Here is a 24,992-nt window from a genome sequence, read left to right as displayed (position 1 = left end):
CTTTTCCTCCTCCTTATCCAGCAGGACCTCTCCCCATGTCCAGCAGTACCCCCTTCTCCCTTTCGCCAACCCTTCCCCATGTCCAGCAGTACCTCGCCTCTCCTTAATGGTAGCTCACTACGTGCTTTTAACTTCCCCACACAGCTGCCGCTAACATTAATTTAGCCACTGTTCCATCAGGCAGCCTTGGGGCCTTTGCTAGGCCAGCCCTCCTCCAATGATGCAACTTCCTCTTTCGTCGGAGGCAGTCCAGCCTAGCAAAGGCCCCGAGACTGCCTGATGGAACCACAGCTAAACTAACGCTAGCGGCAGGGAAGTTAAAAGCACTCAGTGAGCTGCCGCTAGAGAGAAGAGATGTACTGCTGAGCCAACGATTCCATCAGACAGCCTCGGGGCCTTTGCTAGGTCAGCCTACCTCCGATGATGCAACTTCATCTTTCGTCGGAGGTGGACTGGCCTAGCAAAGGTCAAACAATGAGCTACCATTGCTGTTCCAGAGGAGGGGGGAGGGAGGCTGGGGAGAAAAGACGATTAAGGCTGGAGACACTAGACGGCACCGCATATACACGACAACAGAAGGAAGTTGGAAGACATACAGCACCACATACCCCCCACAAGCGGCTCACGTACCACTGCGTGTTGTGAAACACTGCACTAAAGTCTCCGATCATTTAATGATTGTCACTAAAGCACTTTGACAGGTTTCGTGAACGATAGTATTTGCTGACTCTATGCAAAAAACGGCTCACCATGTGGTTTTCCATGCAGTCGTACATTCTCCGATTCTGGCATGCAAATGAGGTCATTAATATTAAAATCAGCCATTTCATCAATGGCCTAACCTTATATGGCAGAATCGGAAAACTCAACAGGTCCTAGACCTGTCTGTAACTCAGGTCTGCCTGTTTTTTCTTGGTTTTTTTTCTATGAGCACAGATGTGCTTATAAAATGGCCTGCTGTGCTGCCCCCCCTCCCCCCAATGACTCCAGTTCTAAAATAAAGGCAGGAGGGATGCCCACTCCCTCTTGCAGCTGCCAAATCTCCACCCCTGCACTTCAATAGAAATCAGCAGGAGGGATGCCCACTCCCTTCTGCCACCAGATGCCCCCCTGAACCACCCCCATGCCCCCAAACCTCCCCTGTACCTCAAAACTAGATGACTGCAGTAAGAATGCCCAGTCCCTCCACTCCAAAATGGTGGGCCTTCCCCTTCCTGGTGCACCCTGGGATACAGAGGGAGAAGCCTAAGGCCCTGCTTGGCTCAACCGCCTAAGCCCCTCTACTGGGAAGGGTCTTAGGGAAGAGTCCCTCCATGTGCATCCTAAAGGCAGGGGAATAGTTATTTTAGATAGAGATAAAAACATTCAAGAAATTGAAAGACAAACACACGATAGCTCTTATGATTACCTTATATAGAAAGACTCTACAGAAGATTTAAAATCAAAATAAGTACATTGATTAAATTTGAATCAGACGCAGGATATATTACATCTAAGGAAAGTGATTTTCTCTTTGAAAAAAATCCCGTCATTCCCACAATATATATACTAACAAAATTCACAAATCTGTTCCAGACCTGCCTGGCTGTCCGATTATTTCTATAATAATTCTGTTTTAGAGCCATTATCCAAATTTGTAGACTTTTTTTCTCAGACCATTCATTCCGCAAACTGAGTCATATGTTTGAGATTCATCTTCAATGATTAATCTATTGGAGGCATTTGATGGTGATTTAGGTAATGTCCTTTTGGTCACCATGGACATCGACGCATTATATACTAACATACTACAGTTGGAATCGCTGATTATAGTTGAAAAAACTTTTTAAAATGAAACACACACAATCATTTAATTTTGACTCTAGCTACGATAGCACTGACAAGTAATTATTTTTGTTTCCAAGAAAAACATTTTCAACTGATACATGGCACCTCCATGTGTTCATCAATGGCACCAGACCTTGCCAATCTATACGTGACTGAATTTGAAGAGATTCATCCTGTATAATAAAACCCTAAGCACGCAGGGAGGAAGCAGAGAGCTAAATGGAGCAGAGCAGAGAGAAGGGCTGGTGGAAGTTGGCTGAGATTTCAGGGCGGCATGGAGCAGGAGAGTCGGCAGTGACGTGTGCGACTGGTCCTAAGCAGTCGCTTGTTTTGGGATTGGCCAGCCTAGTCGGTGTTCCTCTTTTTTATTTTTTTGTGAATTGCTGCCTGCCTACATTTGCATGTCGTTCCCCCTCATTTGCATGCACAGATCGGATCAGGTGTGGGAGGAGGTTAGTGAATCAGGTTGGGGTTGGGGCACGATCGGTGTCCTTAGTGAATCTAGCCTTTAGTGTTGATTTTCAGTCTGCTAATTAATCTCATAAAGGTAGGACGGCAAAAAGGCTGTCTTAGCTTTATGCGATGAAATTAAAATCGGGCACTGGTCTGAATATTGGCCAGCACCTAGTGACTGCCGAAACCCTGATATTCGATGCTAGGAGCCATGAATGCCACAGCACTGAATATCTGGGGTCTGTTGTGAGCAGCTCAGATGCAGCGTACTGCCACAGATGATCAGGCAATGTGTGTTTATTAATGTCAGCCCCTATTCAATTGAGGTCAAAAGAAACAGAGAGCTGGGTGGACTTACTACAGACTTTAGTCCACTCCAGATAAAAAGGCCAAAGTTCTGTTGCAGTCCAGAGTGTTTAGTTTTACTTTAATGGGCATGTAGCTTTGGGAAAAATGTTGGCGGAGCAATTATCTTAGGAAGAAACTTAGGACTTGTGCACAGGAACTCTCTGTTGTGATGAAACTTATTGTGAAGTGATCAGTTAGTAGGGCGTGGAGCTCAATGACCCTGAGGTTGAAGTGACTGTCGCCAAATCAAGACCTTCCAATATCAGGCACGTCAGGTATCAGTTATCAAGTGGCTCAAAAGGAGACTTCATCAGCTGAGTTAGGACAAGATTACGGTGGGAGGCTTGATGGGAGGTTCCATAGCAAGCCCTTCATGAAACAAACTAAATGCTGAGCAGAGATGAACTTACCCTTTACTTGGTGATAAGCTCCAACTGCATTAAAGTGAACCCTTACAGAGTTGGTCTTGAGAAATGACTCAGACAAGTGTAGAAGATACTCGAGCAGTTTTTATCTAGGACAGAAAAAAGGATCTAGGGTCCTGCCTTCACATCAAATGGCAAAATTCCTCCACTTGAAGCTGTCAGAGCTGACGTCTGACAGAAGGCTTGTGGGTCAGCCACGTGTAGCAGCTGCCTGCATCCCTGCAACAAGCGCCGCTAAAAGTAAGAAGGAGCAGCCCAGCTGAATGGCCCTGAAGTAAACAAGTGCTGCCCTGGAGCGAGTAAGTAGGAAGAGACGGGACATGATCTGGGAGAAAGGGGTGAAGGTGGGGGGAAAGAAGCAGCACGTTTGGACATGGGAGGGGCATGATTTTGGGACAAAGGCTGGATGGCAGGGAGGTGGGCACAGACTCAGGACAGAAGAAAGAGTGGGGTTAAGATCTTGGGACAGAAGGAGGCATTAACTTGGGACATAGGAGGGAGGGAAGGAATAGAAAAGGAGAATTGTTGGGCATGAGTGTGTGAGTGAGAGGGAAAGAGATGGTGCACATAGGGAAAGGAAGAAAGGAAAATTGGGCATAGAAAGAGAGAGGAGTGAGGTAGAGATGCACGGGGAATAGAAGGATGTGGTGGTGGAGAGGGAACAGAGAGACAGATTAAGGGGGAGGAATGCTGGACATAGTGATGGAGGGAGATATTTGGCATGGTGCTGGAGAAGGGTGACAGAAGGAGAAATGGGCATGGGACTGGTGGGCAGTGGTGAAAAATGCTGCACATGATCCAGGGGATGAGAGGGGGAGGAAATGTTGCCAATAGGGGTGGAGGAGAGAGGAAGAAAAGTTGGACTCATGGAGGGACAGAGAGAGATGTTGGTTGGAGAAGGGAATGAGGTCCGGAGGAGAAATTGTGCAGGAAGCAGAAAGAAAGAAATATTGGATGCAGTCAGAAGGAAGTGCAACCAGAGACTTATGAAATCACCAGAAAACAAAGGTAGGAAAAATGATAGTGATCGAAATGTGTCAGTTTTGAGAATTTACATCTGTTATCTATGTTTTGCACTATATTTGTCTTTTTTTCTATAGTTGTTACTGAGGTGACATTGCATATTATAAAGTCATCCATCTTGACCTCTTTGGGGGAAAAAAAACCAATGAATATCAATGATAAAGCACAGTTACTTACCGTAACAGGTGTTATCCAGGGACAGCAGGCATATATTCTCACATGTGGGTGACGTCATCTACGGAGCCCCGATGCGGACAGCATTTCAAGCAAACTTGATTGAAGATTCAAGCTTGCCGTGCTGCACCACGCATGCGTGCCTCCTTCTCCACTAGAGGGCGCATCCCCTCCTCGTGGTCTCCAGTTCACATATCCAGCAAAGAAGCCAACCCCGGGGAGGTGGGCGGGTTGTGAGAATATATGCCTGCTGTCCCTGGATAACACCTGTTACGGTAAGTAACTGTGCTTTATCCCAGGACAAGCAGGCATGATATTCTCACATGTGGGTGACCTCCAAGCTAATAAAAAGGGGTGGAGGGAAGTTGACAATTTAAGAAAACAGATTACGTAAAACCGATTGGCCGAACCGGCCATCGCTCTTGGACAGTGTATCCAGGCAGTAGTGGGAGGTGAAAATGTGAACCGAAGACCACGTGGCAACCTTGCAGATATCCTCAATAGGCGTGGACCTGAGGAAAGCTACTGAAGCTGCCATCGCTCGGACTTTATGTCCCGTAACTCAACCATGCAGTGCGAGACCAGCCTGAGCGTAGCAGAAAGAAATACAAGCAGCCAACCAGTTGGACAAGGTGCGCTTGGAAACTGGGCGTCCCAACCTGTTAGGGTCGAAGGACAAAAACAATTGTGGAACTGTCCGATGAGACTGAGTGCGTTTGAGATAAAAGGCTAACGCCCTCTTACAGTCAAGAGTGTGGAGCGCCACCTCTCCAGGATGAGAGTGGGGCTTGGGAAAAAACACAGGCAGAACAATGGACTGGTTGAGATGAAAATCAGATACCACCTTAGGCAAAAACTTAGGGTGAGTGCGGAGAACCACATTGTCATGATGAAATACTGTGAAAGGTGGGTCCGCCACCAAAGCCTGCAGCTCGCTAACCCTCGAGCAGAGGTGAGGGCGAGTAGGAAGATCATTTTCCAAGTGAGAAACTTAAGATGACACTTATCCATAGGCTCAAATGGAGGTTTCATCAATTGAGCCAGAACCACATTAAGATCCCAAACCACAGGAGGTGGTTTGAGGGGAGGATGAACATTCAAAAGACCCTTCATGAATGAGAAACCAAAGGGTGGAGTGAAAGGGCCTTCCCTTCCAGGGGCTGATGAAAGGCAGCAATCGCACTAAGATGTACTCGAATGGAATTGGTCTTCAGGCCAGAGTGAGATAGATGAAGCAAATACTCCAGAATCAAAGGCACAGGGACCGACACCGGGTCCTGGCGGTGAGAGGAGCACCAGGACGAGAATCTAGTCCACTTCTGGGAATAGCAGAATCTAGTCGAGACTTTCCGAGAAGGCTTCAACACCTCCCTGACCGACTGAGACATGGGAAGAGAAGTCAGGGGGACAGGAACCAAGCAGTCAGATGTAGAGATCGAAGATTGGGATGTAACAGTGAACCCCGACTCTGAGATAGCAGAGAGGGAAACACAGGCAGAAGCAGAGGTTCCCGGACACTGAGTTGAAGTAGTAGGGAAAACCAAGGCTGGCGGGGCCACCGAGGAGCAATCAAGATCAGAGTGGCCCTCATCGATTTCAAGTGGACCAGTGTCCTCAGAATCAGAGGAAAAGGCGGGAAGGCGTAGAGGAACTTCCCCTCCCAATCGAGGAGGAAGGCATCGGCCTCGAGACGTTCCAGGGAGTATATTCTTGAACAGAAGAGAGGCAGTTTCTGATTGTCGGGGGAGGCGAACAGATCTATCTGAGGAGTCCCCCGCCTGTCGAACACCTGTCGCAGGACCTGGGAATGCAGGGACCACTCGTGTGGCTGGAGGAGGCAGCTGAGCCTGTCCACCAGACAGTTTTGCTCTCCCTGTATGTAAACCGCTCGAAGGAGGACGTTTTGGGAGACCGCCCAGTCCCAAAGACGTAGAGCCTCTTGGCAGAGGGACCACGACCCCGTTCCTCCCTGCTTGTTTACGTAGTACATCGCCACCTGGTTGTCTGTGCGGATGAGAACCACCCGGTTGCGGAGCAGGTATTGAAAAGCCACCGCGGCGAGGTAAATGGCCCGAAGTTCCAGCACGTTGATGTGGCAGCGGCGATCCTCTGTTGACCACAGACCTTGAGTGCGGAGACCGTCTACATGAGCCCCCCAAGCATACTCCGACGAGTCCGTGGTTAGGACCTTGTGGTGTGGAGGGGCGAGAAAGAGCAAACCCTTGGAAAGATTCGAAGAGTCGGCCCACCAACGGAGCGATTTTTGCAAAGAAGGAGTCACAGTAACGGGGCGGTTGATCGGGTCCCGATCCTGACGCCATTGTGAGGCCAAAGTCCACTGTGGTAACCGCAGATGAAGACAGGCAAGCGGAGTGACGTGGACGGTAGAGGCCATATGGCCGAGGAGCGTCATCATCTGTCACGCCGAGACAGAGGTCGACCTCGAGATCTGTCGGGTCAGGTTTACCAGCACCTTCAGATGCTGAGGGGGTAGGAAGGAACGAAGACGGACTGTGTCCAGCACGGCCCCGATGAATTGTAAGGATTGAGAGGGGCACAGCTGGGATTTTGGGAAGTTTACCTCGAAACCCAGACTCTGAAGAGACGTAATAGTCTGTCGGGTCGCTGAGATAATCCCCTCCCTGGTCGGGGCTTTGATCAGCCAATCGTCCAGGTAGGGAAATACTTGCAGACCCTGGGAGCACAAGGCAGCCGCAACCACTACGAGGCACTTCGTGAAGACCCGGGGGGACGAGGACAGGCCGAAGGGGAGGACCCGATATTGCAGATGGAGGTCCCCCACCTGAAAGCGCAGGAACCTGCGATAAGCAGGGTGCACCGGAACATGAGTGTAGGCCTCCTTCAGATCGAGGGAGCAGAGCCAATCGCCCTCGTTGATCAAGGGTTAAAGAATCGGAAGGGAAAGCATCCAAAACTTTTCCCGCACTAGGAACTTGTTCAGGCGCCTTAAGTCCAGAATCGGGTGCAGATTAGAGAGTTGCACAGGGACAGAAATCCCACCCGTCCCCACCAAAGTCTCACCCGTCCCCACCCGTCCCCGCGAGGAATCCCACCCGTCCCCGCGAGGAATCCCTTCAGTACCCGCCCGTCCCTGTGAGGAATCCCCTCCGTCCCCGCCCGTCCCTATAAATTTCAGAAATAGTTATTTCATTTAATTATGATACTGAATTAAAGGCTCTGGTAGAAACCCATTTACAAATAAGCAAAAAGACTTTATTAATTTGGAAATATTAATTGGGAAGAATACATACCGGTACTTTGTAAACGGGTTTCTACCAGAGCCTCTTTTGTTTATAAATTTTTATCAACACAACTAATATACTACTTTATCCTGAAGCAAAAAAAAGAAAAAAAGAAATAGAATTCTTTTCCTACCTTTGTTGCCTGGTTTCTGCTTTCCTCATGTTCTCATTCAGTTCCTTCCATCCACTGTCTCTCTTCCTTCTGCGTCTTCCATTTGCTCTGTTACTGTGCCTCTCCCTTTCTCCCCCCTTCCAAATTGGTCTGGCACCTATCTTCTTCCCTCCGCTCCCCCCATAGTCTGGCATCTCTGTCTTCTTCCCTGCCAGCATCTTCTCCCCACTCTCTCTTCCCCATTTCCTTTCAGCGTCCTTCTCCCCCCCCCATCTTCCCCATGTCCTGTCAGCGTCCTTCTCCCCCCTCTGTCTTCCCCATGTCCTTTCAGCGTCCTTCTCCCCCCCTCTGTCTTCCCCATGTCCTTTCAGTGTCCTTCTCATCCCTCTGTCTTCCCCATGTCCTTTCAGTGTCCTTCTCCCCCCTCTGTCTTCCCCATGGCATTTCAGCGTCCTTCTCCACCCCTCCCCCGTCTTCCCCATGGCCTTTCAGCATCCTTCTCCACCCCCCCGTCTTCCCCATGGCCTTTCAGCGTCCTTCTCCACCCCACCCCCCGTCTTCTCCATGTCCTTTCAGCGTCCTTCTCCCCCTCTGTCTTCCCCATGTCCTTTCAGTGTCCTTCTCCCCCCTCTGTCTTCCCCATGGCATTTCAAGTTCAAGTTCAATTTTATTTGATGAATCGCCTATAACACTTTCTAAGCGATGTACAATTAAAATATCATATATGATAACAAGCAGTATTAAAAACAAAACTTCTTAACAAATTTTTGAAAAACAAAAATTTTTGACATACAATGTTAAAACTTAAGGGGTTACATCACTAACTAGGTACATTAGGAAAAAGGGGAAGCGTCCTTCTCCCTCTCTGTCTTTCCCATGGCCTTTCAGCGTCCTTCTCCCTCTCTGTCTTCCCCATGGCCTTTCAGCGTCCTTCTCCACCCCCCCCCCGTCTTCTCCATGTCTTTTCAGCGTCCTTCTCCACCCCTTTGTCTTCCCCATGTGCTTTCAGCGTCCTTCTCCCCCTTCTGTCTTCCACAAATGCTTTCAGTGTCCTTCCCCCCTCTGTCTTCCCCATGGCCTTTCAGCGTCCTTCTCCACCCCTTTGTCTTCCCCAGTGCTTTCAGCGTCCTTCTCCCCCCTCCTTCTCTCCCGCCCCGGGTGCAGCACAGCCGGCCAGGTCCCCTTACTTTTGTGGCACTTCCCCGACCGACCGACCAACAACAGCCCCGGTCTGACAAGCCTCCCTGCCCTTAACCGCGAATCTAAATTTCCTTCTTACAGCTGCTGTAAGAAGGTAATTTAGATTCGCGGTTAAGGGCAGGGAGGTTTGTCGGACCAGGGCTGTTGTCAGTCGGTCAGAGAAGCGCCATAAAAGTAAGGGGACCTGGCCGGCTGTGCTACACCCGGGGCAGGGTGGACCGCCCCCCTCCCTTGGTAGCCAGTCGAGCCGCGAGGCTACTCCTCCTTACCTACCCTGCCTGCAACACAGAGCCGAATTGAAGTCTTCCCGACGTCAGCGCTGACGTCGGGAAGACTTCCGTTCGGCTCTGTGCTGCAAGCAGAGCAGGTAGGGAGAAAAGCCGCGCGACTTAGTACATCCAGCCCCGCAGGAACCCCGCGACCCTCGGAGGCGTCCCCACGGGATCCCCGTGACCCTAGGGGGCGTCCCCACGGGATTCCCGCGACCCTAGGGGGCGTCCCCACGGGATCCCCGTGACCCGAAGGGGGAACCAGCGGGATGCCCGTGGGTTCCGCGGGATTCCCGTCGTCCCCGTTCCCGTGCAGCTCTCTAGCGCAGTTCTCCCGTCTTCTTCGGTACCAGGAAGTAATGGGAGTAGAACCCTTGGCCTCTCTGTTTTAATGGGACTGGTTCCATCGCCCGCAGGCGAAGTAGATCCTGAGCCTCGGAGAGGAGGAGGGACAACTGCGCTCGATTGGGGGGGACACGCACTTGGTGGGCTGTCGGGAGGAACCTCTCGAAAGTTGAGTGAGTACCCTGATGAAATCACACCAAGGACCCATGAGTCCGACGTTATGGCTTCCCAGCGAGGGTAAAAGGCGACCCCGATGGGAAGGAGGCCAGGCGGAGGCGCGGAGGGGGCCAGCCCCCGTCCGCACATCCCGTCAAAAGGACGGAGACGGCTTCGCAGGCGCAGTAGGCTGCGATTTTGGTAAAGCCCTAGAATGAGGCTGGGGGCGCCGAGGCGGCGGTCTGGAAAAGGCTGGAGTGGACTTCTGGGGGTAGCGGCGAGGCAATCCCCGAAAAGGCCGAGAGGCCGGCGGTTTAGGCTTCTGCCGGACGAGGGAAGCAAAGGAACGTTCGTGTTCCGATAGCCGCTTCGTAGCTGCCTCGATAGTGTTGTCAAACAGTTCTTTACCGACGCAAGGGAGGTTAGCTAACCGGTCCTGGAGGTTAGGGTCCATATCGACTAGCCGTAGCCACACCAGCCAGCGCATGGCCACGGCGAAGGCTGCGACCCTGGATGAGAGTTCGAAGCCGTCGTAAGCGGCGTGGAACAGGTGCAGCCGGAGGTTTGAAAAATCCTCGAGGAGGAGGCCAAACGCTGCCTGGCGGGGGGCAGGTAAATCCGCCGAGAAGGCGCCCAGCAGCCCAATGAGGTGTTTCAGATAGGAGGAGAAGGTGAATGTATAGTTCAGGACTCTAGAGGCCATCATAGAGTTCTGATACAAACGGCAGCCAAATTTGTCCAGTGTCCTGCCTTCGCGTCCTGGAGGGACCGCCGCGGATACCCTAGAGGGGTGAGCTTTCTTCAAGGAAGACTCCACCAGTAAAGATTGGTGGGACAACTGTGGTTGCTCGAACCCCGGGCAGGGCACCGTACGGTACTTAGACTCCATTTTAGATGGGACAGCCGTCACCATGTAAAGAGTCTCGAGGTTCCTGATGAGGGTCTGCCGGAGGACCGGGTTTAGCGGCAGCCGGAGGGACTCTCGGGGTGGAGAAGGCATATCCAGCTCCGCCAGGTATTCCTTGGAGTACCTGGAGTCGGATTGTAAGTCCAAGTCAAGGGCACGTCCCATGTCCTGGACGAACCTCGTAAAGGAAGGCCGGTGTGATCCCGTGGCCCCTTGCGGGGACGGTGAACGTGACCTCCGTTTCGCTGAGAAGGAAGGGGAGGCCTCCCTCGAATAGCGAGGTTCTCGCTCAGACCCTCGATCCGACACAGGGGACGCGCTGTGGAAGCGCTCTGGGGTCGAGGACCTGCGTCGCCTCGAGGTGCCCCTCGGGGACGCCGCCGGGGTAAGGGGCACCGACCGATGTCGTGTCGGAGACCCCTCCCCGAACTCCCTCGGCGAAAGCCTGGAGCCTCAGATCGGAGCCCTGGACCGAGGGGAAGTCAGTAGCAGTTTAGGGTTAGTGAGAGACAGCTCGGTAACCCGTAGCGGTCCCCCCGATAGAGTCGAGGGTGAGCGGCCTTGGGTCGGAGGGGAACTCCGGGCCTTTTTGGAGAGTCGACGGCCCGAGGAGTCGAGGGGCTTCGATCTATGTTTCGCCCCACGCAGCTCCGCCGGGGACGAATGTCTCGAGTGCCTCAGGGAGGAATCTGAGGAGGAAGAGAGGCGGCGAAAACGGCGCACTTTGCACCGAGGGGTCTCGATGTGGGGCTCAGGCCGGTCCGGCGCACGCGAGGTAGAGGTCGGGGCCGGGTGAAGGTGAGCCATGGCAGCAGATAGCTCCGTCGTGATCATTGCCCGGAGCATCTCCTGGAACACCAGCACGGACAGCATCGATGGCATGTCCGAGGCCACGGTGCACTCCACCGAGGGCGATCTCAATTTAGAGCATTCCTGAGTGGTGGAGGCACGTCCAGAGGTCTTCGAGGGCTTCGCCGGGGCCGTGGGTAAGGAACTCCCCCCTTGCCCGGCCATTGTCCCCGAGGTTGGCTTCTTTGAAGGTATGGAACCTGTGGAAGGAAGAGGGGACTTACCCAGAGCCAAAGATTTTTGAGAACTCGGGTTCTTCGAAGTCGACTCCCGAGGCGGGGCCGAGGGACCCGAGGCCGAGGTCAAGGCCGGGGCCGACCTCGAGGCCGAGGTCGAGGGTTGCTCGGCAACAAACAGGTCCGCCATGCAGGCCCGTCGTCGGCAGAGCGCCCGGTGTTGGAAGGTTGCGCACCGGGGACGATAGCTCAGGAGGGGGCTGGTACTCCCCGAGGAAAAGCGGGGAGGTGGGGTAGAGGGGACATGGGGAGGAAGAGAGTTGCGAGGGTAAAGGCGGAGGGCACAGCAGAGGCACCGGGAGCGGGAAAACGGCCCGAGATCCAAGGGAAGGCGGCCCAGGTAAAGGCAGAGGTGGAGGACAAACACCGGGACCTACAGTGCTTATACGCAAATGCAAGAAGCCTCATGGCTAAGATGGGTGAACTGGAAGTCATGGCCAAGGGGGAGGACCTGGATATAATAGGAATTACAGAAACCTGGTGGACAGAGGAAAATCAATGGGATGTGGCGCTGCCAGGGTACAAGCTCTACAGGAGGGACAGGACCCACAAGAAGGGGGGAGGCATAGCGCTGTATATAAAGGACTATATCTACTCGATTGGGATCGATACGGCAAAAAAGGCAGAGGAGCTAGAATCGCTATGGGTCAAATTGCCGGGAAAGAAGAGTGCAGACATAAAGTTGGGGCTGTATTATCGCCCGCCTGGTGCGTCAGAAACAATAGGACAAGACTTGGAAGCAAAACTGAGACAGGAATGCAGGACTGGAAGTGTAACAGTGATGGGGGACTTCAACTACCCGGGGATAGACTGGAGTACGGGACACTCCAACTCCACGAGGGAAGCAGGATTCGTAGAAGCTGTGAGGGACTGCTTCATGGAGCAACTAGTCAAGGAACCGACGCGAGGGAATGCTACTCTTGACCTCATCCTTAACGGATTAGGGGGGCCTGTAAGAGGGGTAGAAGTGGGAGGAACACTAGGCAACAGTGATCACAACGTGATCAGATTCACATTAGAAAGGGGGTCACCCATAGTGGGGAGGACCGCAACGACTGCGCTCAACTTCAGGAAAGGGAACTATGTTGCTATGAGGAAAATGGTGGGGAGGAAGCTCAGGAACGGCTTTAGGATGGAGACTGTAGGGAGCGCCTGGACCCTTCTCAGGGACACACTGCAGGAAGCGCAAAAACTGTACATCCCCAGTTTCAGGAAAGGCCGCAAGAACAAGCGGTCAAAAGACCCGGTTTGGATGACACATGAAGTAAAGAAGGTAATCAGTGACAAGAAAGTGTCCTTCCGGAAATGGAAAAGGGATCCAACGGAGGAAAATCACCAGGAGCACAGGAAATGCCAAAAGGAATGCCACCGAGAGATTAGAAAAGCAAAAGGGAAATACGAGGAGGGGCTGGCCAGGGAGGCAAAAAACTTCAAGGCATTCTTCAGTTACGTAAAGGGGAAGCAACCAGTGAGAGAGGAGGTGGGGCCATTGGACGATGGGGATAGGAAGGGAGTGATTAAGGAGAATAAAGAGGTAGCTGAGAGGTTGAACACGTTCTTCTCGTCGGTCTTCACGAGCGAGGACACGTCCAATATATCGGACTCAGAGGAGCTCATGAGTGGGGAGCAGGCCAAAAGATTGGGGCATATAGAGGTAAGTCGGGAGGATGTCCTCAAGCAGATTGACAGACTGAAAAGCGGCAAATCACCGGGACCGGACGGGATCCACCCAAGGGTTCTAAAGGAACTAAGTCAGGAAATAGCGGGCGCAATCCAGCATGTTTGCAACCTATCCTTGAAAACTGGAGAGGTACCAGAGGACTGGAAACTGGCGAATGTCACACCTATCTTTAAGAAGGGATCGAGAGGTGACCCCGGGAACTACAGGCCGGTGAGCCTGACTTCAGTTATAGGGAAGATGGTGGAAGCAATGATCAAGGACAGCATTTGCGAGCACATCGAGAAAAATGGCCTACTGCGGACAAGCCAGCACGGATTCTGTAAGGAAAGGTCGTGCCTGACAAACCTTCTGTACTTCTTTGAGGGAATAAGCAGTCAGGTGGACAAAGGGGAACCCATAGACATCATTTACCTCGATTTTCAAAAGGCCTTTGACAAGGTGCCACATGAAAGGCTGCTTAGGAAGCTGTGGAACCACGGGGTGGGCGGGGATGTACACAGATGGATCAAGCACTGGCTGTCAGGTAGACTACAGAGGGTCGGAGTAAAGGGCCAATATTCTGACGAGCGGTGTGCCGCAGGGATCGGTGCTGGGGCCGCTACTCTTCAACATATTTATCAATGACCTGGAAACGGAGGCAAAGTGTGAGGTTATAAAATTTGCAGACGATACCAAGCTCTGCGCCAGAGTTAGGACCAGGGAGGAGTGTGAGGAACTGCAAAGGGACCTCGATAAGCTGGAGGACTGGGCAAACAAATGGCAAATGCGCTTTAACGTAGATAAATGCAAGGCCATGCACATAGGGAAAAAGAACCCGTTGTTCGAGTATAAAATGGGAGGGAGATTGCTGGAAGACACCGGACTTGAGAGAGACTTGGGTGTGCTAGTGGATCCATCCATGAAACCATCCGCACAGTGTGCAGCAGCCTCGAAGAAAGCCAACAGGATGCTGGGCATCATCAAGAGGGGCATATCAACCAGGACGCGGGAAGTCATCATGCCGCTGTATCGAGCGATGGTGCGCCCACATCTGGAATACTGCGTTCAATATTGGTCGCCGCACCTCAAGAAGGACATGGCAGTTCTTGAGAGAGTCCAAAGGAGGGCAACGAAACTGGTAAGAGGGCTGGAAAACTGCCCATATGCTGAGAGGCTGGATAAACTGGGGCTCTTCTCTCTGGAAAAGAGGATGCTCAGGGGGGATATGATAGAGACCTTCAAAATACTTAGGGGCATAGAGAGGGTGGACAGGGACAGGTTCTTCAGACTAAAAGGGACGACAGGTACGAGGGGGCACTCAGAGAAACTGAAGGGAGATAGGTTCAAATCAAATGCAAGGAAGTTTTTCTTCACCCAAAGGGTCGTGGACAAATGGAATGCGCTCCCGGAGGAAGTGATCCGGCAGAGTACAGTACAGGGATTCAAACAGGGATTGGACAGATTCCTGAGGGAAAAGGGGATCATGCGGTACTGAGGGAGGTGCTGGGGTGTTGCATAAGTATAGACAGCTCACCAGGTCGTGCAGGTGCAAGGCCGGAGGGTTAGGACATTGATGGGAAGATAGGACTTCGATGAGAAACCTAGGGGGCAAGGGGGCCCCTTCTGGTGATTAAGGCAGGTCATGACCTGTTGGGCCGCCGCGGGGGGCGGACTGCTGGGCGGGATGGACCTCTGGTCTGACCCGGCAGAGGCACTGCTTATGTTCTTATGTTCTTATGATCGGCCCCCAGGCAAAGGATGCACCAGCGATGCGGGTCTGTGATTGATAGTAGACGCTCGCACCTGGTGCACTTTTTAAAGCCGGTAACAGGCCGGGACATAGAAATTCAGGCGACCGCGGCCTATCAGGCCACGCGGCCGCGACGACCCGGGGGCCCCCGGGTCGCGAATGAAGCGCTTTAAACGCGATGAGCAGGAAAAAGGAGAAAAAGGTAACTATACGCACAGCGACTTTTAAAACTATAAAAAAACAATAAATCGCGGTGCAAAGAAGGCACTTGGGGCAGAGCTAAGAAAAAACGTGTCTTCTTAGCACTGCGGAAAAAAACGAACTGGAGACCACGAGGAGGGGATGCGCCCTCTAGTGGAGCAGGAGGCACGCATGCATGGTGCAGCACAGCAAGCTTGAATCTTCAATCAAGTTTGCTTGAAATGCTGTCCGCATCGGGGCTCCGTAGATGACGTCACCCACATGTGAGAATATCATGTCTGCTTGTCCTGGGATAATTAATATTTTCTCTGCATACAGTGTGCTTTATGCTTTTTTAATTTTGTGGTTACCATTATGTATTAATAAGATTATATTGTGTGTATGTGAAAATGAATGGGAGAAATTGCATGACAATTATTATGGGAGTGGGGTCTGAGGCGGAGCTTGGGCAGGGGTACTCAGTTGATATTTGTTAGACTTAGGGGATATTTGACTTGAAGAAGTTGTAAAACACTGCTCTAGAGCAGTGTTCTTCAACCGCTGGTCCTACTTTTAGTTTTTGGTCCTGCATTTCCATGGGGTTATCTGTTTTCTGGTAGGAATGAATGTTGAAAAGCATACAGTGTGCTTTGTGTATTTTAATTTTGTGGTTAACCATTATGTGTTGTTAATACGATTATATTGTGTGCTTGCAATGATGAAGCCTTGATCAACCAGTTCTTTAAGTAAGGAAATAAGTGAAACTCTCATGAGCGAAGGGTTGCCGCAACTACAGCTAGGCATTTTATGAAGACACGAAGAGCAAAGGCTAGTCCAAAGGGCAACACCTTGTACTGTAAGTGTCGGGAACCTATGTGGAAGCGGAAATACTTCCTGTGAGCAGGTAGGATAGATATGTTGCACTGCACTGCTCTGACAAATACTGAGGCTTTGCTACTAAGTTTTAATTGCATTGCCATAATAATTATATACCTATAATATATTTTTATATCAATAAATTGTAATATTTTCCCAAGTGTGGCATTCTTCTCTCATACTGCCAGCAAAGCTTTCACGACAACCCTTTTTCTTGTATTGGGAAAAATTTAGGGAACAATCATAGTTCAAGCACATGAAACAAGCCACAAACTCTAACCAGAACAATTCTTACCTAATTAGCTTATCTGCTAATCACCTATCTAGCCCTACAGTACTGAGAACTAGACTTCTTGATTTAATTGTTTCAAATAGCAGCATAAACTCCATTTATTGTAAGCAATTTATTTCCACACTTCACTAGTTCTCTGAATAGAATTACAGTCCAGAAGTGATAACTATGAGAAAGGTGAGGAAAAATCAAACAAACATATTTTATAAGGTAAAAACTTGGAGCAAAAACCTGAAGCAGAACAGCAATAATGCCTGTATAGGGTTTGACAGTTTCAGAGGCTGAGTTTTTCAGAGCAGTAATTCATCTAAGGTGGTATAAATTCCAAAGAAAACCTTTACAGGTATTATCTGATCATGAATCTTGCGGAGCTAAGGCATAATAACAACTATTCGGTAGTTCTTTGTTAAGGGTGCCTGGTGGGCACCAGCTGTTCAGTTTTGTAGAATCCAAAATCATGATTGAGAATGCGCATAACCATTTTTAGTTTTTAAAATTTGTTTTGTTCCCCAACACTGTTGCTATGATTTGAAAAAAAAAAAAAAGAAAAAGCAACATGAAACAAATTCTGTTAACTGATTTTATTTCTTACAGTCTCATTCTTTGCATGCTGTATATAATAGTTTATATTTAATAATCATTTTTTTTTAGACTGGGGGTCCAATTCTTATACTACATTTTAATATAACCAGAAAGAAAGTACAAAGTTGAAAATCTGACCTTGCTACTGTAGAACATTCAATGTGCCAACCAGGTCTCCCTTTTCCCCAAGGAGACATCCAGAATGGTTCCTGAGGTTTAGATGCTTTCCATAAAGCAAAATCTCTGATATGCTGCTTATCGCTCTCACCTGTCAAAAATATGAAGGTTAAAAAAAAGTATTTCTTAATTTAGCACCAAGTTTTAAAATCTATAACTTATTGTAATTATTGTAATGAATAGATATCATTTTCCCCTGATTAACATAAATGAAAAAATGGAGAGGGGGGTGGGTTTTTGGATTTCATTATTTGTTATGAAGGGATGGAAGAATTTACTATATTATATGCATTATTTAATATTATTATTATTATATTTTTATGGTGGGAGGGGAGGGGATAAATTTTATTTATTGAAAATGTTTGTGGAATTTCAAGTGATGTATTAGTCAAATTGTTATTTTCTGTGCACTTGATGTTAAACATAAAATGAATAAAGAATTTAAAAAAAAATCTACAACTTTCAACAATAGCATGAAGTACAAACATAATACCAATATCAATATAAAACAACAATGAAAGTTACTCTCTCTCACCTCTCACCACCAATCAATCCCTTCAACATCTCTAAAATAAACTCGAAAAATATTGAGTAATGAATCCCATTTTATGCATGGAAATGCCTTTCAAATTTACCCTCAATAAAAGCCTCTAATGTGTCTTATTGGGACATATTATACATAATACTCTAAATGAGGTCTTCCCAGAGTTTTTATTGCAGTGGAAGTGATAAAGTGCTCCGTGAATTTAAAATCGTGTCACTCCCCACAATTTTAAATCCACGGCGCACTTTATCACTTACACTGCAATGAAAACAGAAAAATAGTACCTACTGGGCCAGGCCGATTGGGCTGAGATATGATATGATCAACATCATGAATAAGATAAGTGATTTTCAATACTGATTCATCATTATTGCATTAACAGCTGACTGTATAGCAAATAATCAATAGCAGTTTGAAAATTCAATAAAAATCACTATCAGGGACTAGGAAGAAAAGTGTAATGATGGTCCCGATTCTGTTTCCCTAACGGTTCGTAATTGTAGGAAGCATTCAGACACTGAACACTTTTCAGAATATTTATTAATAATTTATTAGAGTTCAATACAAGATATGCTATATATTTGATTAACAATAGACACCAACATCTGAAAATGCATACATGTCTGAGACAGCAAGCAGATAAACTGAAATCTGACAAGGCCTTTATACTAGAAAGAAGATTATCAAGATTAAGAACCTAATGTTCCCTTCTAGTGCAGTGAGACAAACCAAAGTAGTCCCCTGAGTCTAGGGTGGGGCAGATGAACTTGCTATGAAGACCGCAGACCCAAAAGCAGCATCCTTTCATGCTGCCACAATCGCTCTGTAAAATTTTGTGAAAGTTTATAGCTGCATATAGCTGCCTTAAAAATTTCCTTGGGTGACACTGCCCAGGACTCAACCCGTGAAGAAGCTACACCCCTTGTAGATTGTACTCTCAAAGCGATCAATATATGTTGAAACAATACCTGTGCAAATCCACCTGGGAAAAGAAGCCTTAGAGGCTGTCTTGCCCAGGTGGCTATGGCTTGTTAGCAGTAAAAGATTATTTGAGAGACTAAAATAATTTGTCATGGGGCAGATTGCATGCCTGAACCCTCCATTAGATGCAAATCTCTCTCATGTATATTCATTAGGGCTATCCCAAAAACCCTCCAGGACAGGGTTGGGAACCACTGTTCTAGAACAAGCAAGGTATAGGGAAGTGGACAGGATGATAAAGAATATCCTATATGCAGTACTCACCTCTGCTGGCCCAAAATCATGACCTGCTGTTTTCAGCCCCAGCTGCTATAGCCAGAGCTCCAAATCCACTAACAACCCCTACTAGCTGAGACTCTGGAGACCACAACTAATCCAGCCTCACCAAGCCACCACATGTAAGTTGGTGCTCAGAACTAAGGAGGGAGGTCAACTCTCCAATCTTTAATAAGGAAAGAGGCTGTAGTCCAAATCCTGCAATTGCTGCCCAGACTAAGGGAATCTACCAAGGGTGCAGTTCATAGGTAGTGACCTAGGAAGTGAGACCTTAAATCATTCCGCTGTACCAATCCATCTGCACCATCTGCTGGAGGAAGAGAAAATACTGCAAGTTCTAAGGCTGCTTCACCACTTATGCTAATGACAATATCCCTGAATTACTAGTTTTCTCTGCTTCCCATCCACTGATATAGAATAACATGGAAATATAATTATTTTTTATTTCATTTATGTGATTTACTGTTAATTTCTGTTTAGTTGAATATTACCACATTGATAAAAATATAATCACTACTAGATTTTAGTAGGATCTTCAAAAATGTGAATGAAACCAGTATACATCATACAAGAATGTATTACGTTCCATCTTTTTCACCATGATGCAGGTTTTAGTATGGAGCCAACAACACAGCCTAATTAGCATGGAATATTTACTAAATTGAATATATTAGACCACCAATTCACTGAAATTTGACAATTTCTTTGACAATAGATTATATACCTTTCCAACATGTTTACATTTACTGGTCTCCCTGCAAGTCACTTAGGCAACACTTCACCCTAAATAACAAACTAAGGTCCTCTTATCAAGCCGCAGTAGCAAGTGCCACATAGCAAATGCACTGAAGCCCATTTAATCCCTATGGGCTTTGGTGCATTTTCCATGCCAGCCCACGCTATTCGGCTTGATAAGAGAGGGCCTAAGTGGAAAATTTTCCTACTTTCTTAAAACTATTTGGACTCCTTTGCCAATGGGTTCTACTATCAAATGTTTACTCCTTGTGGATGTCACAGAGCAAAGAAATCCAAACTTTCAAGGAAAGGCAATCATATTTATTTATTTATTCAATTTTCTATACCGTTCTTCCAGGGGAGCTCAGAACGGTTTACATGCATTTACTCAGGTACCGTATTTTCACGTAGATAACGCGCACCCGTGTAAAACGCGCACACGGGTATAGCGCGCTGAAAACACAAAATTATGTACAGAAATTTTTGTATACCGCGCACACCCGTATACCGCGCATGCTGCCCGACTCTCCAGTCGCCCGCCCCGACTCTCCTCTCCCCCTTGAAGTCCTGTCCCCACCCTGAAAGCCTGATGCCCCCCCCCGACGTCCGATTCATCCCCCCCCGCAGGAACGCTCGCACCCCCACCCCGAAGGACCGCTCGCACGCACCCCCACCCTGAAGGACCGCTCGCACCCCCACAGCCTCCCGACCCCCCCCCATCATGTAGAAGCTCCTACCGGTGTCCTGCTGCTTCCCCTCTTGCCCCGCCGACTCCCCGACACGATCGGGGCAAGAGGGAGCTCAAGCCCTCTTGCCCCAGCCAACCGCGGCACCCCCGACACGATCGGGGCAAGAGGGAGCTCAAGCCCTCTTGCCCCAGCCAACCGCGGCACCCCCGACATGATCGGGGCAAGAGGGAGCTCAAGCCCTCTTGCCCCAGCCAACCGCGGCACCCCCAACACGATCAAGGCAAGAGGGAGCTCAAGCCCTCTTGCCCCCCCCGACACGATCGGGGCAAAAGGGAGCCCAAGCCCTCTTGCCCCACCGACTCCCCAACTCCCCGACAATATCGGGCCAGGAGGGAGCCCAAGTCCTCCTGGCCCTGGCGACCCCCCCCTAGTTGTTCGGGCCAGGAGGGAGCCCAAACCCTCCTGGCCACGGCGACCCCCTACCCCCACCCCGCACTAAATTACGGGCAGGAGGGAACCCAGGCCCTCCTGCCCTCGACGCAAACCCCCCTCCCTCCAACGACCGCCCCCCCCCCCAAGAACCTCCGACCGCCCCCCCAGCCGACCCGCGACCCCCCTGGCCGACCCCCACGACACCCCCACCCCCCTTCCCCGTACCTTTCTGTAGTTGGCCGGACAGACGGGAGCCAAACCCGCCTGTCCGGCAGGCAGCCAACGACGGAATGAGGCCGGATTGGCCCATCCGTTCCAAAGCTCCGCCTACTGGTGGGGCCTAAGGCGCCTGGGCCAATCAGAATAGGCCCGGGAGCCTTAGGTCCCTCCTGGGGGCGGGGCCTGAGGCACATGGTCGGGTTGGGCCCATGTGCCTCAGGCCCCGCCCCCAGGAGGGACCTAAGGCTCCCGGGCCTATTCTGATTGGCCCAGGCGCCTTAGGCCCCACCAGTAGCCGGAGCTTTGGGACGGATGGGCCAATCCGGCCTCATTCCGTCGTTGGCTGCCTGCCGGACAGGCAGGTTTGGCTCCCGTCTGTCCGGCCAACTACAGAAAAGTACAGGGAAGGGGGGTGGGGGTGTCGTGGGGGTCGGCCAGGGGGGTCGCGGGTCGGCTGGGGGGCGGTCGGAGGTTCTTGGGTGGGGCGGTCGTTGGGGGGAGGGGGGTTTGCGTCGAGGGCAGGAGGGCCTGGGATCCCTCCTGCTCGTAATGTAGTGCGGGGTGGGGGTAGGGGGTCGCCGTGGCCAAGAGGGTTTGGGCTCCCTCCTGGCCCGAACAACTAGCGGGGGGGGGGGGGTCACCAGGGCCAGGAGGACTTGGGCTCCCTCCTGGCCCGATATTGTCGGGGAGTTGGGGAATCGGCGGGGCAAGAGGGCTTGGGCTCTTTTTTGCCCCGATCGTGTCGGGGAGTCGGAGGGGCAAGAGGGCTTGAGCTCCCTCTTGCCTCGATCGTGTCGGGGGTGCCGCAGTTGGCTAGGGCAAGAGGGCTTGAGCTCCCTCTTGCCCCGATCGTGTCGGGGAGTTGGCGGTCCTTCGGGGTGGGGGTGCGGGTGCATGCGAGCGGTCCTGCGGGGGGTGAATTGGACGTCGGGGGGGGGAACTATGTAAAAAAAAATTTGTACAACGCGCTCACGCGTATACCGTGCAAGGGTATGCACGGTTTGTAAAACACGTATAACGCGCGCGTTATATGCGTGAAAATACGGTACTCAAGCAGTTTTCCCTCTCTGTCCTGGCGGGCTCACAATCTATCTAACGTACCTGGGGCAATGGGGGGATTAAGTGATTTGCCCAGGGTCACAAGGAGCAGCGTGGGTTTGAACCCACAACCTCAGGGTGCTGAGGCTGTAGCTTTAACCACTGCGCCACACTCTAAAACACAATGGACCATATACATTAAGGAGTTTTCTAACAGACACAAAGGAAGAGGTTGTCAAAATGTTGTCATGCTACAGTGCTTTTCCCAATTGAAACTAAACTCTGAATAGCTCTGTTTTTGCTTCAATAGTTTTCTTTAAAAAGTCACATTGTCTAAACAACACTTCAGAAAAGATATTTAAAGAATCTACCAACTATTAAAATACCTAGTTCGCTCTCATCCGGAGGAACACTAGTTAATTTCCCATACTTGTCTCCAACAGATGGTATGTCAAAATAAACATTGCCTTGAAAAAAAAGAAAGAGTAAATGGTTACCAATGCACAATGGGATGCATTAATATTTCTGTTTCATGAGGATATTTTCATTACAGACACAAGATATGCATAGGCTTGCTAAAACTACCTTGCCCTATATAAGTCTTCAAGCTCTTTATGTTTTTTTTACATTCTGCGGTTAAAAAAAATTATAACTCAAAATGCATTAAGGGCCCTTTTTAACAAAGCCATGGTAGCAAGTATCGGAGCAGCAAATGTGATGCAGCCCATAGGAATTGAAAGGGCTACATCGCATTTGCCATGTGGGAATCACAAAAAGCAAATTCGATCATATTTCCCACTTTTGTCAAAACTTCACTGGCTTCCGGTGATTTCTAGGATTCACTTTAAATGTACCTGCCTAATTTTCAAGATCCTACATGGCATTCTTCCTCCCCTAATCCCACTATCCTGGAATTCTTCGAGACCTGAAACTACCAGATCCGCCCACATACTCAAACTATCTTTCCCCTCGTTAAAAGGCGTCATGTATGCAGGTAAATTAGGGAAATCCCTTTTCTTCAAATTCACCGAGCTTTGGAATAACCTCCCTGCCCCGCTGCGGAACTTAGGCTCATTCCAATTATTCCGAAAGCATCAGAAAGCCTGGCTTTTCTCCAAAATGTAAAGCTAGCTATCCTCTTCTTAACCTCTAATTTCTTATTATGTCCTTCCCTCATTTATTGAATTACCTGTAAACCATGCCAAGCTCTATCTTTATGGAGATGATGCGGTATACAAACTTAAGGTTTAGTTTAATCACTACTGCGGCTTCATAAAAAGGGCCCTGAAGTAGGAGCTAGTTTCACTGTCTCCACAACACATTTACAATTTCATCATCAAAGAACAATTATTGAAATATTTAAAAAGTACTAAGAATCAGTAACCAAAATGTCTTCATTGCATAAGACTTCACAGCCTTTGTCATAGCAAACCAAATTAGTTCAGCTCCCCAAATCTGCCTTAATAAAGCATATGAAAACATAAGGAGAGATCTAATAAAGCCTGAAGAATGTTTTAGAGTTAATACTAAACAAAAAATGGAGGCTCATATATTTCAGCCATAAAGAACTTAAGGCAGGGGTGGGTAACCATGATCCTGGAGGGCTATGACCCAGTCAGGTTTAACAGATTTCTACAATGAATGTACATGAGATTGATTAGCATGTACTACCGTGTTTCCCTCGAAAATAAGACCTACCCCGAAAATAAGCCCTTGCATCATTTTCGGGGTAGGTCTTAATATAAGCACTACCCCAAAAATAAGCCCTAGTTCCGGGATTCACCGGCAACTGTTCAACCCAGCCATCAGTTACGTGGTAGAGTAAAATCTCTGACGGACAAGGCCAAGCAGCCTGTTTAGAGTGCTGCCGGCCCTACACCGCTTCAGATGAAGGTAGGGCTCACTTGCAGTCGGCGGGGAGGGAAAGATGGAGGGTCAGCAGGGGTTCGGCTGCACGGTAGGGGCTGGGGGGAGCTCACGGGTTCTGCTGCACAAGGGAGGGGAGGGAGGCTAAGGATAGGAGAGAAGCTAGGCGAGGGTTATGCTGTACAAGGGATGGGAGGGAAGGTTAGAAACTGGGCAAGGTTGCACGAGGGATGGGAGAGAGGGAAGGATAGAAGCTGGTCAAACTTCTGCTGCAGAGGGGGATGGGAGGGAGGGGAGGAAAGATGTTGTACATGTGGGGGAGAGAAAGGAAAGAGGAAGAATTGGGGTGAAGGAGAGGAAAGGAGAGATGGTCATGTGCATACCCCGAAAATAAGACCTAGTGCCTTTTTTGGGCCCCAAATGAATATAAGACACTGTCTTGTTTTCGGGGAAATACGGTACTTCCACTGAATGCAAATAGATCTCATACATATTCATTGTGGAAATCTTGAAAACCTGAGTGGGTCATAGCCCTCAAGGACCATGGTTGTCAAACACTATAGGTGGTGAAATTCTATATAAGGCTGATGGTATCTGATTATCTTAAGGTGATAGCACAAGCCAAAAGAATATTTGAGTAGATTGAGAGATAAATGGACAGCAGAAAAAAAAAATGAAGACAACAATACTTCTGAATAAAAATCTGATGTCACCGCATTGAAGTATTATGTACATTTCTAAAATATAAAAGAGATAAAGCTGGTCTTAATCATAAAGCATATGGGATCAGATTTAAAGATCTAAACAAGTATGAAGAGAGGGGGGAAAAGGGAGGATAAACACATTTAAATACCTCCAGTGTTCATGAGAATCAGGCCTTTTTCAGTGGTAAAGTAACTAAACTAAAACTTAGGTTTATAGACCGGGTCATAGAAACATAGAAACATAGAATATGATGGCAGAAAAGGGCCGACGGCCCAACAAGTCTGCCCACTTGAGAACCCTCCCTCCAACTAGTCTGCCCACTCAAGGACCCTTCCTCCCTGGAGTATCTATCGATTGAGCATAACTCTGTAGTACTCCCACCTGTTTGTCCCATTGACTCTTG

At 49.3% G+C, this 24,992-nt stretch overlaps 1 protein-coding gene across 8 annotated transcripts in view; it reads right to left on the bottom strand.

The window, feature by feature from the left end:
* CARS2 (cysteinyl-tRNA synthetase 2, mitochondrial) overlaps positions 1 to 24,992 on the bottom strand; it is a 182,224-nt gene that overhangs the window by 60,519 nt on the left and 96,713 nt on the right. For all 8 annotated transcript variants that reach the window (XM_033949063.1, XM_033949069.1, XM_033949070.1 and 5 more), the window contains 2 exons: positions 22,405 to 22,485; positions 17,066 to 17,195 (listed from right to left, as the gene is read on the bottom strand). In XM_033949063.1, the coding sequence (XP_033804954.1) occupies positions 17,066 to 17,195; positions 22,405 to 22,485 (211 nt within the window). The remainder of the gene's footprint in view (positions 1 to 17,065; positions 17,196 to 22,404; positions 22,486 to 24,992) is intronic.

Source organism: Geotrypetes seraphini, chromosome 6, assembly GCF_902459505.1.
Source record: "Geotrypetes seraphini chromosome 6, aGeoSer1.1, whole genome shotgun sequence".
Taxonomy (NCBI): Eukaryota; Metazoa; Chordata; class Amphibia; order Gymnophiona; family Dermophiidae; genus Geotrypetes; species Geotrypetes seraphini.
This window is presented reverse-complemented; position numbering and strand designations above follow the sequence as displayed.